This window comes from Rattus rattus, chromosome 15 (assembly GCF_011064425.1).
Source record: "Rattus rattus isolate New Zealand chromosome 15, Rrattus_CSIRO_v1, whole genome shotgun sequence".
Classification (NCBI taxonomy): domain Eukaryota; kingdom Metazoa; phylum Chordata; class Mammalia; order Rodentia; family Muridae; genus Rattus; species Rattus rattus.
The window spans coordinates 34,098,694-34,116,681 of record NC_046168.1 but is presented as its reverse complement, the minus strand read 5'-3'; the positions used below and the strand labels follow the sequence as shown (position 1 = coordinate 34,116,681).

General features: G+C 39.5%; 1 protein-coding gene across 3 annotated transcripts in view; it reads right to left on the bottom strand.

Annotated features, from left to right (window-relative positions):
* The window catches only part of Usp14 (ubiquitin specific peptidase 14), a 39,834-nt gene extending 22,591 nt beyond the window's left edge, over nucleotides 1-17,243 (bottom strand). For 2 of the 3 annotated variants that reach the window (XM_032886063.1, XM_032886064.1), the window contains exons 1-5: nucleotides 16,913-17,243; nucleotides 11,253-11,398; nucleotides 9,565-9,597; nucleotides 5,322-5,426; nucleotides 3,813-3,916 (exon numbers count right to left, since the gene is read on the bottom strand). In XM_032886063.1, the coding sequence (XP_032741954.1) occupies nucleotides 3,813-3,916; nucleotides 5,322-5,426; nucleotides 9,565-9,597; nucleotides 11,253-11,398; nucleotides 16,913-16,928 (404 nt within the window). In that variant the 5' untranslated portion in view covers nucleotides 16,929-17,243. The remainder of the gene's footprint in view (nucleotides 1-3,812; nucleotides 3,917-5,321; nucleotides 5,427-9,564; nucleotides 9,598-11,252; nucleotides 11,399-16,912) is intronic. The other variant, XM_032886065.1, reaches the window with a different exon arrangement.
* Between the last annotated feature and the right edge of the window lie 745 nt (nucleotides 17,244-17,988).

Sequence of the window (17,988 nt, the reverse complement as noted above, 5' to 3'; positions counted from 1 at the left end):
TATCTAAGCCCTGTTTTTTAACTTACATTATTGAGAGGAGATTTATAGACACATTCATAGGTTCTCAAGACTTTTATTTACTTGTATGATGGTATATAAAAACAAAGTTTCCATTCTTTAAAACTACCATTCAACTAGCATAGTTAAATATACAGGTAAAGGGAACAAAATTAAAAGTCCAGATATAGAAGCTGGAGAGATGGCTCAGCGGTTAAGAGCATTGACTGCTTTTCCAGAGGTCCTGAGTTCAAATCCCAGCAACCACATGGTGGCTCAGAACCATCTGTAATGGGATCCAATGCCATCTTCTGGTTTGTCTGAAAACAGCTACAGTGCACTCACATACATAAAATAAATAAATCTTAAAAAAAAAAAAAAGTCCAGATATAAATTATTGTTAACAAAGCTCCTAACACAATTGAATGAATTAGAACAGTCTTTGACAAACACTGCTGGAAGAACTACATTATATATATGCAAAAAAGATAGAGTAAGACATATACTTCCTACCATACATAAAAATTAACTAATGACCCACATGCCTCAAGAAATATTCCTCTTCCCTAAAAAAGGAAATGTGGCCAAGTATGGTAGACCACATCTTTAATCCCAGCAGAAGTAGAGGCAGGTGGATTTCTATAAATTCAGCACCAGCCAGGTCTATCTGGAAAGCCAGAGACCCTGTCTCAAAAAAAAAAAAAGCATAGTTTGTGATGTTATATTACATAGTTAATTTCTAACCTGATACCAAAAGTATGAGATAAAATAAGAAATTAAAATTAAACATTAAAGTATTTTTTAAGTTTACTCCATGTGCACTCATGTGCTGCAGTGCACACGTGAGGATTAAAGGACTTTCAGGAGTTCATTCTCTCCTTCTACTTCGTTGAGGAAAGTGTTATAGCATACTCCAGCTAGCCAGCTTATAAGCTTCCAACTTAATGACTTGCCTGTCTTTGTGCCTCCCACTCAGCCACAGAAGTGCTGGATTACAGATGCAATTTACATAGGGACCACACTCAGACCAACCATATTCACCCACTGGGCCATCTCCCCAGCTAGTACACTAAAATAATTTTTAATGTGGGGTAAACATACAATTCACAAAGTTAAACAACTCAGAATACAGAAGTACTTGCAAATTAGCCAATAAGTCAATTTAGAATATATTTTGAAAATCATAACTAAATTTTGTTAAAAGGGCAAATAATTAAAAAACAGACCAAGGATTTAAAAAGATATTTTCTAAACATATACAAATGTCCAATAGGCAACTGAAAAGACGTTGCGGTAAAAATTTTTAAAAAAATTTTAAAAAATGGTGGAACCATTCCCATGTGTACACGCCCTCACTAGTTCCAGTCCAGTGGGACATTGGAACTAGCACTAATTTATCTCAGCAGCTCCACGCTGCCCTCAAGTATCTCTGACCCAGGCAGGTTGCTGCCACACCAGTTTCGTGCAGAGACCACCCACCTCGCAGCTCTCTCACTGTGGACTCTGTTCACATTTCCAGCCCTGGTCTCAGCAGCTACCCGCTCATAACTTTCTGCCACTGATGTTTACATTCCCAACATCCGCCCCCTAGTAGTTACGGTATAAACTCCCAACAACTCTGTAACCCAACAGTCAGATTTTTATGTTAAATTCTCAATCCACAATACATCCACACAATAAACTTACAACCAATTGATAAGGATATAAACTGTCCACCTAGATAAGATAAATTTGCCTACAGAAATCCATCCCAACTACCTTGGCAACTCTGGGTCATCTTTCTCCATCTCCATCTTGATTCTCCTTCCTTCTCCTTCTCCCGCCTTACAAAAGCTTTGTCCCCGCCTTATTTTTTTACTGTCCAATCATGGCCTTGACCTGACTAGTGCCAGCCCTCACCTGCACACTGACATCAACCTACAAAGATGCTCATCATCATTAGACACTGGGAACATAAACAAGAGCATTCACCAGTCAGCATGCCACATCTGCAGGATGGCTGCAGTCCGAGTCAGACTGTGAAAGGCGGAGAGATTACAACTGGTAAAATGTAAAACCCTGCAGCCTCTCTGGAAGAAATGTCATGAGTTTCTCAAATCTGGACAGTTATCCAATGACTAAGCAATCCATTCCTATGTACAGAAGTAAGAGAAATGAAAGAAAACCGTCTAAACCTCTGACACGAATGCCTGCGGTAGTCTGAGAAACGTCTCCCACAGGTTCATGTGTTTGGACACAGCCCCCACCCAGTTCATGCTGCTGTTTGGGGAAGCTATGAACTTGCTGGAGTAAGTACATCATTTGGGGTGGCTTTAGAGTGCTAACACTTCCTGTTTTCCATGTCTGCTTCCTGTTCCTGCAGCCATTCCTCTTTGCTGCCAATTAAAGACACTGTGAGTCTAGAGCTGTAAGTCAAAATAAACCTGTCGGTACCCGGCATGCCTCATGGCCAGCAGGGAAGCAAGGTGGATCAAAACTTCCAGAATGCGACCTTAGGGTTTATTTTTCTTACACATTTGAGCATAGTAAAACTTTGGGGAAAGGTTTCCATGTGACAATTATCACAACAAAGCTTTAGGCATAGTTTTATCAAAACTCCCTATCAATGCAGCAAAGCACCTGTGACCTTTACACTAAGAATGAGCTGTATTGACTAATGAATAGTACTCAGGGGAAGGACATAAGAAAGATTTGTAATAAACATTAAGGATAGAGTCTATTGATGGAGGATACAAAGTACATGGGGCCTCTATCGTAACGATGAGTTCTAGTCACTGACAAACTAAGCTCAGAATAAGAGCTAACCAATGCTCAGGATATGGGGGATTCAGGAAGGCTGGCTCCACAGAACAGCATAAAGATCACAAGGTTAAACATCCACTCCAGCCTTCAACCAGGCATCAGTGATTTTCTTCCTTTGAAGAAAAACAGGACCGAGTGTTCAACAAATCTGGTTCTTCCAATGCTTTCTTTAACGTGTCTCCTACATGAGCCCTTTCTTTAAGCTGCGAATTTAGTCATAGTATTTATGACAGCATTAGGAAATTAACACAACGTCCATGCCAGCATTATTCATGACAGAGTAGACAACCATCCAAATGCCTATCAACAGAATAATTAAATAAAGTTTTATATGCATATACCTAGAAATAGTAACAGAGTAATACATGTTCTTCATGAGTAAACCTTTGAAACTTTATGGAAAAAGAATAAAACCAACTGGAAGACCACATATTATATGATGTATGTGTGTGTGTGTGTGTGTGTGTGTGTGTGTGTATATATATATATAAATATATATATATGTGTGTGTGTGTGTGTGTATGTATATATGTATGTATGTATATGTATGTATATATGTATGTTGCTGAAGGTGGTGGAAAAATAAAAGTGACTACAGTGAGCACGCGCTTTTCCTTTGTTTGACCTCACATGTAGACCAGAGACATTAAGGTATGCACTATCATGTCTGGTCACATTTCCTTTCTTAGAAGAAAGGAGGGTTTCAAAACTTAATGTGGTAACAGTTGTACAAGTCTGTGAATAAAAACTATGATAAATGAGTATCTCGAAGAAGTTGCCATGGAAGACACCATGCCACTCATCCAAAAGAAAACCACCTTTACCCAGAGACCATTTTTTTTTTTTTAATTTGGGAGGGGAAGAGGCATTTGTTTGTTTGTTTTGAGACAGAGATTCTGAATTCCCTCTGTAGACCAGGCTGGCCTCAAACTAAGGGATTTTCCTGCCTCTGCCTGGGATTAAAGATGTGCAGCCACTACTTCCTGGCTTTAATAAAGTCTTTCCAGTCTTACCTTTTAAGGGCGTCTTTGAGTTCAGGCACAGAGCGAATACACTGAACTGTAGCGTTCATGTAACAAGTGTTACCGAGGTTTGTCAATCCACATGGCAACTCCATCTAATAGAAGGGGATGGAGTAAGATAAACACACTTATAAAATCACATGTCATACTTTAATCACTAAAGTTCACACTCTGCGTCAGGAATCATTTACCAGTCCTATTAACTAAAACAGTGTCTCATTTCCCCCAACAGAAAAATTTTACTTGCATCATGTTGGCAAGAATTCTGTTTAATTATTGTCTAGAAAGTAAGAGGACAAGCCTATCAATTCACCTGGCCAAAAACAAAAACAAAAACAAAAAACAAAAAACCAAATAGGTAACAAAACAGGTAGAAAGACTTAAAAACGAGTACACAAAACAAACACACAGATGAGCTGGGCTGGGTAGTGCATGCCTGTAATCTCCATACTCAGAAGAAAGACTGAGAAGACTTTGTTTACAGCCATGGATTCAGGATTGTCTGGGTAACACAGCGAGTCTCAGCCTCAAAAGATCCCCCCTCACTTCAAAGAAGATGTGCATAATAGTAGGTGTTTGCTCACTTTAACTTGTCTACTGATTTTATATTTACTCTGAGACAGCGGCCAGGCCAGGCCACGCTTGGCGGGAGAGCACTTGAGCTTGCCCTTATTTTGATCCTCAGTAATATTTGTTTTAAAAAAATGAAGATAAACTGCATTTAACATGGAAGGTTTTAAGTTTTTAAATATCCTATTATTTAAACTACTCTTTGATCCTGCTTTAAGTAGTAAATATTTCAAATGAATTATCTTCCCAATATATATTTACTATATATCAATTTATATCTGTATATTTATGTGCGCTTTTTATAACACCTTCATCTGTAAACTAATGTTTTGGGGTTTTAGGTTTTTTTTGTTTTTTTTAAGGTTTATTTATTGTATGTATGTGAGTACACTGTTGCTGTCTTCAGACACACCAGAAAAGATCATCAGATCCCGTTATAGATGGTTGTGAGCCATCGTGTGGTTGTTGGGAATTAAACTCAAGACCTCTGGTAGAGTAGTCAATGCTCTTAACCACTGAGCCATCTGTCCAGCCCAAATAACTTTTTTAAATATATTTAATTAATAATTATTATATTTAATATTAACTTTTATTAATATATTTCATAGCTTTGAAACATCAAAGCATAAGCCCTGAATTAGAAATCTCATATGTAATGCTAAATGTAAATTAAGTTTAAGTTAAAATCACTTCTAAATTGAGAAAAGCAACAATAATCAAAGTATACAATATTAAGGAACTCCTGAGTTTTATGATGACCTGACTATAGGACAAATTTAAGCTAGTTACAAAAATATTAAAATTCTACCTATTGCTAACATTATACATCAACGTGAATAATTAGAACCTTTAGATACTACTTTCTGGAAGACATCTTAATAACTGTCCTTCAAAAAGTAGTGACCCAACAAAAAATCTGGTATGTCTTACAGCAGTTGCTAACTGTTCTTCTGTCATGTCTTCTACGAAGACAGTTTTAGCAGAGGGTTCTTCTGGAAGAGCATCTGCTGACCCCATCATTAGTACAGTCATTCCCTGTTACAAAAGAAATAAATTCATGAAAATACTTAAAAACTGACAATGTTATGCTCATAAAGGAAATCTCAAAAGCACCCATACTACAGCATGTCTCCACTAGCTGAAAAAAGGAAGTCTGCAACAGCAGGCGTCGGCAACCTAGCCCTGGTGGGAGTTAGCAGTGACTTTAAACGGGCCTGTTTCTTTAGTCAGGTGAGCAGTATCTACGAGCTGGGCACCATGGCACATACCTTAATCCCAGCACTTGGTGGTCACAACATGGAGTACTCTGAGTTCCAGTTCAGTCTGGACTCCATAGCAAGTTCCGGGCCAGCTATGGTAATATGGGATAACCTGCCTCAAAACAACAACAAACCAATGACTGGTCCAACTTGAGGCTCCCGTACTATGACAGGGAACCCATGCCTGACATGCTTGGGTGGCCAGGAACCAGAGGCTGGATAGCCCAGAAACCTAGGATAGAACCAAACTCAACTGGCCAAAAAAAAAAGTCAGTGAAATGATTACTAATGATATTCTGCTATACTCACAGATTGGTGCCTAACCCAACTGTCAGAGAGGCTTCATCCTGCAACTGATGCAGAGTTGAGCAGATATAGAGACTCACAGTCAAACATTAGGCAGAACTCAGAGAACTCCGCAGAAGAGGAAGGGTTATAGGAGCCAGAGGGGTCAAGGACACCACAAGAATATAGCCCACAGAATCAACTGAGCAGAGCTCATTGGGCTTCTCAGGAAGCTTGAATGGGTCTGGACTAGGTCCTCTGCACATACATTATGGTTGTATAGCTTAGTGTTCTTGAGGGACTCATAATATTGGAGATGAGGGTTGTCTCTGACTCTTTTGCCTGCTCCTTTTCCTTCTACTGGGTTACCTCATCTATGCTGTGTTTGGTTGATATTCCTGAGGCCTGTCCTTTTCTGAAGGGAAACAGAGGAATGGATCTAGGGAAGAGGGGAGGTGGGAAAGAGGGCTGAAAAGAGTAGAGGGGAAACTGCAGTCAGGATTAAAACAACAAACCCCCCCCCACACACACAAAGACTATCTATGTATATCAATAACTTTCAAACCTTCATTTTATTTTTTTCCATGGACTTTTTATAATACATTACCAAAGCATGACTAAGGAAATTTCTTCCAGAACTGTCTAAGGATGCAAATATTTAAATATACTCAGTATAAAAACAGGAAACAATATTAAGCTAGGCATGATGGCACATACCTATATGTTCTAATCCTAGAACTTGGGAGACAGAAGGAGGATCTGAAAATCCATGGGCGTAAGGCATCTTTAAAAGTCATCCTACAGTACTGGGCAAATAAATAACTCAATAGGCAAAGGACTTGCCATGAAGCAAGGATATGAGTTTGAGTAGACACAACTCATAAAACAAGACACACTAGCATACATCTCTCATCCCAGTGCTCTGAGGCAAGAAAGGAACCACATACAGGAAAATCCCCAGAAGAGCAGGGTCCAACTCTCCTGGCTTACACAGCAGCAAACAAAGAGACCCTGTCTCAAACATGGTGGAAGACAAGGACTGATGCTCAATGTTCTCTCTCCCTCCCTTAAAAATATCCTCACCGAAAACTAATGTAGGAAAAAAGGAAAAGTTACAAATCTCTTAAGAAAATTAAAAATAATCACACATAAGTAAAATCCTGGTCCAAAAGATCTCACTGGTAAATTACTTTATATATGTAAAGAACATCTACTCTTTAACATAAATTATTTCATATATGTAAAGAACATCTAATCTTTAACTCATTGAGAAATACTTCTCTAACTCTCTTAATGAGCTCAGCATAATTCTGACAATAATATTAAATACGTAATAAAATAAAAATATAGACTATCCAGGTGTGGTGGCACAGGCCTCTAATCCCAGCACCAGGAGGCAAAGGCAAGAAGATTAGTTCAAAGCCATTCATCCTCCACTACATACTGAGTTCAAGGCTAACCAGAGTCTCAAAATAAGTAACTAAATCAATATAGAAATGAAGACTAACAAGTCTCACAAACATACATGCAAACATCCTAATTAAGAATTGGAACCCAGGCTGCAGAGATAGCTCAGTGGTTAAGAGCACTGAGTGCTCTTCCAGAGGTCCTAGCAACCACAATTCCCAGCAACCACATGGTGGCTCACAACCATCTGTAATAGGATCCAATGCTCTCTTCTGGTGTATTGGAAGTGCAGCTGCAGTGCACTCTAATACATTAAATGAATAAATCTTAAAAAAATAAAATAACTAGAACCCAGCAATATATTAAGGAAGTAAATGTTTCTTCCTCGTTAAGAAACACAGTACTCTAGATACTGTCTGTGAACCACCACTGGGCCCTGAAACTCCTTTAGAAACATACAATCATAAATACTATCACAAATAAATCTCATTTCTGAATACACCTGATACTCTGTATTATATTATATATTCCACTGAGTGATGCTAGTTCTCAAGGTAATCATTCCTGAAAATACCAAGTCAGAAACTGGGCTAGGTACTTTTCTCAATTTTTTTATTTATGATTTTTAATTTTTTTTTTTTTTGTGTGTGTGTGTGTGTACACAACATGTAATGGTCAGAGGACAATTTGCAAAGGTCAGTTCTCTCATTCTACCATATGAGTTCCAGGGATTGAACTCAGGTCCTTGGGCTTAGCTGCAACACCCTTCCTTACCCACAAAGTCAATTGCCAATTCACTTTGTAATTATTTTTACATGAATGAATAATATTTTAAGTGTCTGTTTTAATATCTCAATATGATAAATATCAATGGATAAAGCACACATACAAAATCCCCTTTGGGGTTAATTGCATTTTTTTCTTTGACATGGAGTCTTATTATAGAGTCCTGGCTGATCTGGAACTCCCAGAGATCTACCTAGCTCTGCCTCCAGAGTGCAGGGATTAAAGGCATGTATACCATATCCACCAGACACACACTTTACATTTTTTGAGGCTGAAGCAAGACTGCCTGAGCCTAGGAGTTCAGAGCCAGCCTAGGCAACATACAGAAATATCAGGTGGTAGGAATGGGTTGAGAATCAATGAGAGCACACTTGGCGTGCACCTCAGTGTTAAAAGAACTTGCCTAGCATGCACTAGACCCAAAGTTCCATCCCCAGTCCAAAGGGCAGAGGATGGGTGATAGGTAACAATGATACTGAACAAAGTATAAAAAAATAAAATAAAATAATCAGATGATCATTTTAACAAGAAACAGAAAAAAGACTTAACATTTAACAGTCATTCATAATTTTAAATGTTAGTGAGTTGAGATAAAATCTCCACTTTTACTAGAAAGCAGTATACTAGAAATTCTACTAAGAATTCAGGGAAAAAACAAAACAGAAGTTATTTGTTTTAGCAATTATACTTCAATAAAAGATACAAAAACTAAAACGGAAAGAGCAAACTCGTTATTGAAGATACTATTCCTGTGTATGTAAAGGCAAAGCAATTTCCAAAAACATTACTGGAATATCAAGTGAATTAAGATCATAGAATAAGAATAAAATAGAAAAAAAAAATCAATCATATTTTTATGCACTACCCATAAACATTGAGAAACAATTTTAAAAATACTGCTCTAACTGCAACAGAACACTAAATTCTGAAAATCTAACAAAAGCCAGGCAAGGTCTCTACACTGAAACACAACTCTGTTGTGAACAAAACAGGTACCAACACACTCTAAGACTCTCAAGACACGGTACTCAGAGTGGGTCCATCCTCTGCAAATTGGTCTAAACACCCACGTATTTTCAAACAAAATTAACTTGTGGAAACTGATTTCTTCTAAAATTATAACTGAATAGAAAAATATTTTTGAAAATAGAAAAAATATAGAGAACTCACAGTCTTATTGTTTCATACTTACTTGTCTTTGTTCTCAAGACCATAAACTAATATAACTTTAATCAGCTAGATCAATGAGACAAGAGCTCATAGACCTGTAGTCGATTTTCAAGAAAGACTAAAATGATCAGTTGGGGTTAAAAAGAAAAAGAATTATAATAAATGGTGCTGAACAACTGGAAATACACATTTAAACGGGGACCTTGAGATTTATTTTGGAGAGACAACTGGCTCAATTCATTGTAATGAGTGTTCTTAATACTTACATTTTTCATTTTGATGTTTCCCCAGTCATCATCCTATTTCAAAGACAAACAAAAATGTTTAACTACCTCTGCACAATTTTAAATTTGAAGCTACCTCAAAATAAAATTTACATGCCTGCCGCAAAACTAGAAATGCTTGACTTGTACATCTCATGTTTTTATGCCTTTAAACTTAAACCTCTTTGATGCTCTGTTCCCTTAGTTTTAAATATAAGTAATATACAATTCAAAATTAATGAAAAATCATATTAGTCAGTTTTGTTTGGTTAGTATTTTCTGCTATATTCAAAGTATCCCATTAGGACACAGCCCAGCATAAACTAGTTACCCAAGTCCCTGAAGGCCAAAGCGCTTCATAGAATCTGTGAAGTAAGCAAGTTTTCATCAATATCTTTATCTATATCCAACCATCGAGGCAGGCAGTCTTTATCCTTAAAGACTGTTCTTCAGAATGTCACATCGAGCCCAATAAAAATAATTTTCACTATCCTTATGTGGTATTATGAACAATAAGAGGAAACAAAAACAAAAACAAAAACAAAAAAAAAAAAAAAAAAACTCATTGTTTTTGACCCTCCATCAAGGGCTACTAAGCTTGAACTCTTACTATAGAGTTTGTATGATCATTCCAAAGGGGAAAATGGGTTTTTTCTCCTTTTAAATAAACACTATTCCTTCCAGCTCTAGATAGAAATTAGATAGCAATTACTCTCTTTTCTTTTTTCTTTTTCAAAAGTTTATGTGCAAGAGTGGGTTTGCCATATTGCCATGAGGTATCAGATCTCCTGGAGTTACAGATAGTTAGTTGTAGGCTGCCATGTGGGTGCTGGGAATTGAACCCAGGTCCTCTGGAAAAACAGTCAGTGTTCTTAACCACTGAGCATCTTTCCAGCCCCTGATAGCAATTACTCTTAAGAGAAAAAGACTCTTCTTTAAAATGTAAACTATGAGAAAAGGTAAAATTAATGTATAAAATATATCCCATTACTTGAGAACCAGGGCTTTGATGAAGCTGTTAAATTAAGTTTCAACATTCAAATACATACTACAACAGCACATTCTGTAGGGTTTAAAAAAAAATTCCTACTGCTGCCATTTTTATTATTCTGTAGTTCATGTGTGTGGGTGTTTTGCATGCTCTGGGAAACCAGAAGGGGCTTAAATTATAGACAGTGATGGGTCCCCAAGGCAGGTGCTGGGACTCTAACCTGACTCCTCTATAAGTGAAACAAGTACTCCTAACTACTGAGCCATCTCTCCAATCCTTAGTTATATACTTATAACAGATAAAATTTTCTATCCCTTTATATAAATTACTAAAGATATATCAATCCATTTTATACTAGTCCAAACAAAAATAAAATTAACATCTTCATACCAAAAAAACTCAAACATTACAGATAATTATAACATGCTGTAGTCCTGACCACTGGAGGTTATCTACTAAATAAAATTTTAAATGACACTTTGTAATGCTGTATTTTGAAACACACATGATGCTCCTCACCAACACAACATCACTAGAACAGTATAAATGGGAAGCAGAAGCAGGCAGGTTTGAGAGTTTAACCAGCCTGGTTGGGATTCAGATCAGTCAGGACTACATCATGGGATCATGTCTCCAATAGCCATAGTCTCTAGCATTCGTTCTGTTAAGCAGCATTTATGACATTTTACATCAGTTTTACCTTCAGGGTTCCTCCTTTCACCATAACTTTTTGTCTGGCTGGCTGGACTCCAGTCAATGCAAAAAGCTGGGCCTTGAACACCATTGGAGGTTCATCAGTATTCAATTCTACACCTTCAAATTTCTCCTTTCCCCATTTTACTGTAACTGTAAACAAAAACATAATTATTTTTCAATTACATACTTCTCAAATTTACAGACCTCAAATTTAGAAAATCATTAGGGAATAACCTTTTAAAGGTGAAAATATACCAGGTCTGAGTTCCAAGCCAGCCAAGACATCACAGAGAGACCCTGTTTCAATCCCACCCCTACTCACCAAGTCAAAGTGTGTCCTTTGTTGTTTCATTCCCAATGAGTAATATACACTCAATGGATCCAAAACTAAACTTTACTGGATCTAACTCACTTCCCATTATCTAAATACAAGTGTGTTGAGAGTACAGCTCAGTGGTACAGCATCTGCGTAATTCCCAGTGCTGTAGGCTAAGGGAAAGCGAAGGCAGGAGGACAAAAAGAAAGGGAAAGAGGAAATAAGAGGAGGGGAGACTGACTGACTTGAGAAGTGACTGATAACTAATGGCGCAAACTTGATTAATAAATACTCAAGAATTCTACATCATCCTGTAACAATCTCTGTAAACTAAGGTGAACCTCTAAACACTGAATTATATCTCAAAGTTTCTGGCCTTCATGATGTGGGTAGCCTTAAAGCAGTGGCTCTCAACCTTCCTAATGCTTCCTAATTCTAGCATTAGAAACTTTAATACAGTTCCTCATGTTGTGGTGAGACCCCAACCATTCGTTATTTTGTTTCTACTTTATAATTGTAATTTAACTCTGTGTTTTTTCAAGGTCTTAGGCAGTCCTTGGCTATTAAAGGTCAAGATCCACAGGTTAAAACCATTGGTTTAAAAACAATACATACAGTTAGAACAAAAGAGAATTTCTGAGAAAATAAATCTTGAGAGAATAAAAGAGTGTTGAGAATAGGGTAAGGAATTATATAATTCATGTTGGATATGTGGATACACATCTTTAATCCTAGCACTCAGGAGGCAGGAGGCAGAGAGAGGTGAGTTCATTGACAGCCTTTCCAGAGTTCCAAGCCAAGATATGAATGAGGTTTCCTCAATTGAGATAGAAAGGGGGGGGGGGGTTATAGAAATTCTTGGGCCTATGAGATGGTTCAGTGGATAAAGTTTGGCCCTTGGCTCACAAGTCTAATGACCAGCATTCAATCTCCAGATCTCATAGTGGGAAGACAGAACCAACCCCCGAAAGTAGACTTCTGACCTCCAAATGTGTACCTACAAATACACAGGTGCACTTGCACGTGCGCAAGCATGCAAACACCCACACCCCCCAACACACACACCCCATTTTTTGAAAAAGTATTACAATTCTAGACTATAAGAAAGGCATAAGAAAAATGAAAATTTGTTTCCCAAGCAAGAGGTATTCAAATATTCAAAACTCTAAATATCCTTTAGCTACATAAAATAGCTGTTTTCACCCAATTTGGTGGTTTCTTGAGGTTTAAAATCTTAGCATATAGCTGAGACTGGGCTCAATTTTGTAATTCCTTTGCCTCAGCCTTCAAAGTGGACAAGCATGTAAGTGTAGCTTTTAAAAAAGTGTCTTTTCACTCTTTTTTACATTTTACTTATTACTGAGTACACATGTATGTGGGAAGTCCTCAGGCCACTGCAACTGTTGAGGTCAGAGGGTTTTCATGAGTTGGTTTCTCTCCTTGCACCGCGTGAGTAGGTGCTGCAGATGAACTCAGGTGGTGCAACACACACTTCCACTCTGCTGGCCACCCAAAATGGTGCTTACAACAGATAATCACAAGGGTTGGGGAGAATGTAGAGAAACTAGAATCCTGTTCAACGGTGGTTGCTATGGGACACCGACTTAAAAAAAAATTAAGCAGAGAATTATCATATTAAATTCTTCCTAGAAATATAGAAGCAAGGTCTCAAAGCTGCTACCTGTAATCAGAGCAGCATGATTCAGACAAAAGATGAGAAAGGAGTAGGATGAGGCCAGTGGAAGAGCAATGTGAGTGCCTAGCAAGTGTGAGGCTCTAGGTTTGATCCCTATGGCAAGAAGGTAAGGGAATATAAATGGAAAGGGGAGGGAAAAAAGAAGGCAGGGAAGGGGCATGCTGGGAAAAGCCCTCTCATTCAATTTTAAATAGAAAGATTCTTACATATACTACAACACAGATGAAGTGTGGTGACATGATATGAAGTGAGACAAATCAACCATAAAAGGGCGAATATGTATCTATTTTATGTGAGGCACTCAAAATCAAAGTTTTTAAAGACTAAAAGAATGTTGGTTGTCAGAAGCTAATAAATAAAAGAAATGTTTTTAATAGCAAGAGTTTCGGCTTGAGAATGAATAGACTGGAAATAATGATGGTTGCACAAAAATGTAAATGAATTTAGGTGACAGAGAACTTAAAACACTTAAAAATATCTGAGATGTAACATGTGCCTGTAATTTCAGCTACTCAAGAAACTGAGGCAGAATACTACCTTGTACTCAGGATTTAGAGCCAGGCCTCCTCAAAAAGAAAAGGAAGAAAATGGTCAAAAAGATAAAATTTACTGCAATTAAAAAGCTTTGCTCAAGTTCACCAAATAGCTAACTTTTAAAATATATAAATAATAAAACAAGCACATACATTGAAAATTGTATCTTTTTTTTTTAACAAAGTTCTAACTTCTAAAATCAAAATCTTAATTCTAAATCCAGACTCCACACCTTGATGCTATCACCAGTTCACTACATGTGTTAAAGCCTGATTTAGTGAGTCCAGAGAGATGGCTCAGCAGGTAAGGTCACTGACAATTTAACCCACAAAGAAAAAGAAGAAACCAATTCCTCTGATCATCAAACACATTCTGATGTAAATACCCACTCATACACACTAAATAAACATTGATTTAATAGCAACCAAGTTATCCATTTTTAGAGAGAATCTAACACAGTCTAATAAAGAGGGGACACAGTACTACAATGATGTTTATCACAAAAACTAAAAGCTTAAAGAGCAACAATCTTACTTTTTTTAAAATTAGGTCTCCCTATGTAGCCCTACATAGTGGCCTTGAACTCACAGGAGGACTCTGCCTCCCAAGTGCTGGGACTAATGGCATACACCACCACAAACAGCCAAACAAAGATCTTGAGTAAGGAAATATTTCTATTTGTTGTTCTATTTGATCTTGCTTTTTGCAACAGGATCTCCCTCTGTAGCCTACACTGTACCAAAATTTATGATCCTTCTTTCTCAGTGTTTCAAATGTTGAGATTAGAGATATGAGACAGACACCACAGCCCAACTAGGAACAATTTCTTAAAGGAAGAAACTTTTGAATTATCACTGCCAACTTTGAATGAATCTCAAAACAAAGGTATTAGTTAGTGAATTCCTAAAACAGACAAGAAAAACACTTAGCATGAGTTCTGAGATAGCAGTTAATTCCCACTGTAAATGAGATAATAGAATAGTAAACTTGGGGGGGTAATAGAGGTGGGGAAAGGAGACATTTGAAATGTAAATACATAAAATATCCAAGGAAAATAAAATTTAAAAAAAGAGTAAACTGGAAGCTAGTTAATAAGGGCCAAATCAGAAAGGTAGCATATGGCCAGGCAGTGGTGCATACCTTTAATCCCAGCACTGTAAGGCAGAGGCAGATGGATCTCTGAATCTGAGGCCAGTCTTGTTTATAGAACAAGCTCCAGGACAGCCAAGGCTACAATAGAAAAACCCTATTTCAAAAAACAAACAAACCAAAAAGGTAGCATGTGACATACTAAAACATACATATGGCCTCTTATGATATAAGCAATGTCTAATCACTTATAAATTTAAATAAAGGCTGGTTGGTCTTTTAGATTATTAAGACATCTCTAGCAGTAGCAGGAAAGCTGATTCAAATGCGACACAAAGTGGAATCATAAAGAAACAAAGGAAACAGCACTGGGGATATAAGTTAGAGGGACAGTTTCTACTTAGCATGCACAGGTCCTGGGTAGGTTTGAACCTCCTCAAGATCATAAGAGCAGCAAGATGTTTTTCCGTTTGGTTGGTTTTTTTGTTTATGTATGTGAGTACACTGCCGTTGTCTTCAGACACACCAGAAAAGGGCATCAAATCCCATTAGAGATGGTTGTGAGCCACCATGTGGTTGCTGGTAATTGAACTGGTCCTCTGGAAGAGCAGTCAGTGCTATTAACCATTGAGCCATCTTTTTTTTTTTTTTTTTGAGCTGAGGACCGAACCCAGGGCCTTGGGATTACTAGGCAAGCGCTCTACCACGGGGCTAAATCCCCACCCCATTGAGCCATCTTTCCAGCTCATTAGGTTTGGTTTTGTCATTGTTTTGTTTATTGTTGGTGGTGGTGGTGGTGGTGGTTTTTTTTGCTTTCTGGTTTTTTTTTTTAGGGGGGCCGAGGGGTGAGACCAGGCTAGCTTCAAAATCAGAGGTCCACCCTACTCTGCCTCCCAAGTGCTGGGATCAAAGGTAAGCCTACAAGTTTTAAAGTAATACATAATAGTACAAGCTAAAGATAACATAGGACTAAATGAAAACAGTATTAGAAATAAAGGAGAGGAGGCCAGGCACTGTGGTGCACATCTTTAATCCCAGTAACTGGGAGGCAAAGACAGGCAATCTCTTAAATTCCAGGCCAGCTAAGCCTACACTGCAGACCCTGTCTCCAAATATATAAATGAATAAAAGAATCCACCCTAAAACCAACGATTTTTCTAGGTTCATATCATTCTTTAAAAGCAATTATCTTGTAAAGGAATTATGTATGCCAAAAGTGGAGAGTCAGAGACAATCAATAAATCACATATCTATAGCCAACCAGAGTCGCCACACACATTTCGGAGGCCATTTTGACTAAGATGAGGTACAGGGAAGTCCGTTAAGTAAGGACGACGTGATGCTCGGTCAATACCTTGTAAAGACATCAAGAAAAGACTCCTGCCAAATGCCAAAGTGAAAGAAATAGCATTTGCCAGTATTTGTATTCATCTGCCCTTCGAAACTAACGGTGTATTTCAACTTCGAAGTCCAAAACGATGTATGTTGAAATTAAAACTAAGCATCAAAGACTGATTTGCACCGGCTTCAAGACAGAACTGAAATTGGTACAAAGGGGGCGGTATAACCATATGTGTGAGCGAAGGGAGCTACTGAGAGCAATCACAAGCAGTAAGTAAGCAAACCTAATTCCTGAGACCTTCCATCTCCACCTTCACTTCCAAGCTCATTCCGCCCACTGCCACCATCCAGCAACTCAAAGCAATCACACTCCAGCAGCCTGACCACCCGAGCCCCAAGACACACCCTCACCTTTCCCAGTACACTCTAGGACAGCGACAGAAACTATTCTGCAGAGTCACGACTCTTGAGATTTTCCCTGTCTCTATTCCTTCTCCCACCCCACCCACTCGGAGACACAGCGGACAAGCCTCTACGCCTAGCTGAGCTCCGACTCGCGCGGCAGCCACTCCGCATTTCCCACCGTGGCCCATGGCGGCTATGCCCTGCGCACGCCTCTGCAGGCTGGGCCTACGCGGAGGCCTAGCGTCCGCTGCGAGGGTGCGGCACGAGGGAGGACGGAGCTCACCAGAGTAGAGTGGCATGGCGAGGCAGGAGGGAAGAAACGGCGCGGGAGGCTGGGCCTGACAAGGGCAGCCGAGGAATATGAAGCAGCTTGTGGAGCCGGCCGGAGAGGAAGCGCAGTGGTAGCGGCAGCTCAGGTGCGACAAGCCTCATTCAAACCGGCCACTGGCGATGACGCAGCAGCACGCTGTTCGCCCAGGAAGCCACCGCGGTTGGGGGCAGGGGGGAGGCGAGGAAGTGCGGGGAGTGCAGCACGGGGCAGAGGCGGGGCCTGGAGGAAGGGGAAAAAAGGGAGAGGCTGGCCAGGAGGCCAAAGTGGAGGTGGAGCCTGGACGTGAGTGGGAGGGCTGAAGTTGTAAGGGTGGGGGCCCGGGCGGCTGGGGGAGAAGCTTGACCTGGGGCAGGGGTGGGGGTGGTAGGAATGATGAGAGAGGAGAGGACAGGACAGAGATGAGAGAGAGAGAGAGAGAGGGGGGGGGGGGGGGAGGGAGGGAGGGAGGGGGGGAGAGAGGGAGAGAGAGAGAGAGCGAGAGAGCGAGCAAGCGAGCAAGGGAGCGAGGGAGAGCCTAAGAAGTACCGCAGAGCCTAGGGAGGGCTGAGCCTACGGAGGGCTGAGGGAATAGAGGCGGGGCCTGAGGGGGAGGAAAGGGAAAGGAGCACGGAGGTGTACCGACAAGTTAAAAAGAACAGCCATTGTGGGGTAAGCAGAATCTAGAAGACAACAGGCAGGCTTAGGACCGGGAATGGAGGCAAGAAGTAGAAGTGGAGCTTGAGGTCCAGAAGGGAGAGGAAGGAGGGGTGCTGACAGAGTGCAGTCAGGAGCACGTACACTCTTTTTTTATTTAAAGATTTATTTATTTATTTATTATATATAAGTACACAGTAGCTGTCTCCAGACACACCAGAAGAGGGCATCAGATTGCATTACAGATGGTTGTGAGCCTCCATGTGGTTGCTGGGATTTGAACTCAGGACTTCTGGAAGAGCAGTCATTACTCTTAACCTCTGAGCCATCTCTCCAGCCCCCAGAGCACGTACACTCTTGCACACTGTGGCTCTAGGTCCTACCAAAGGCATAAA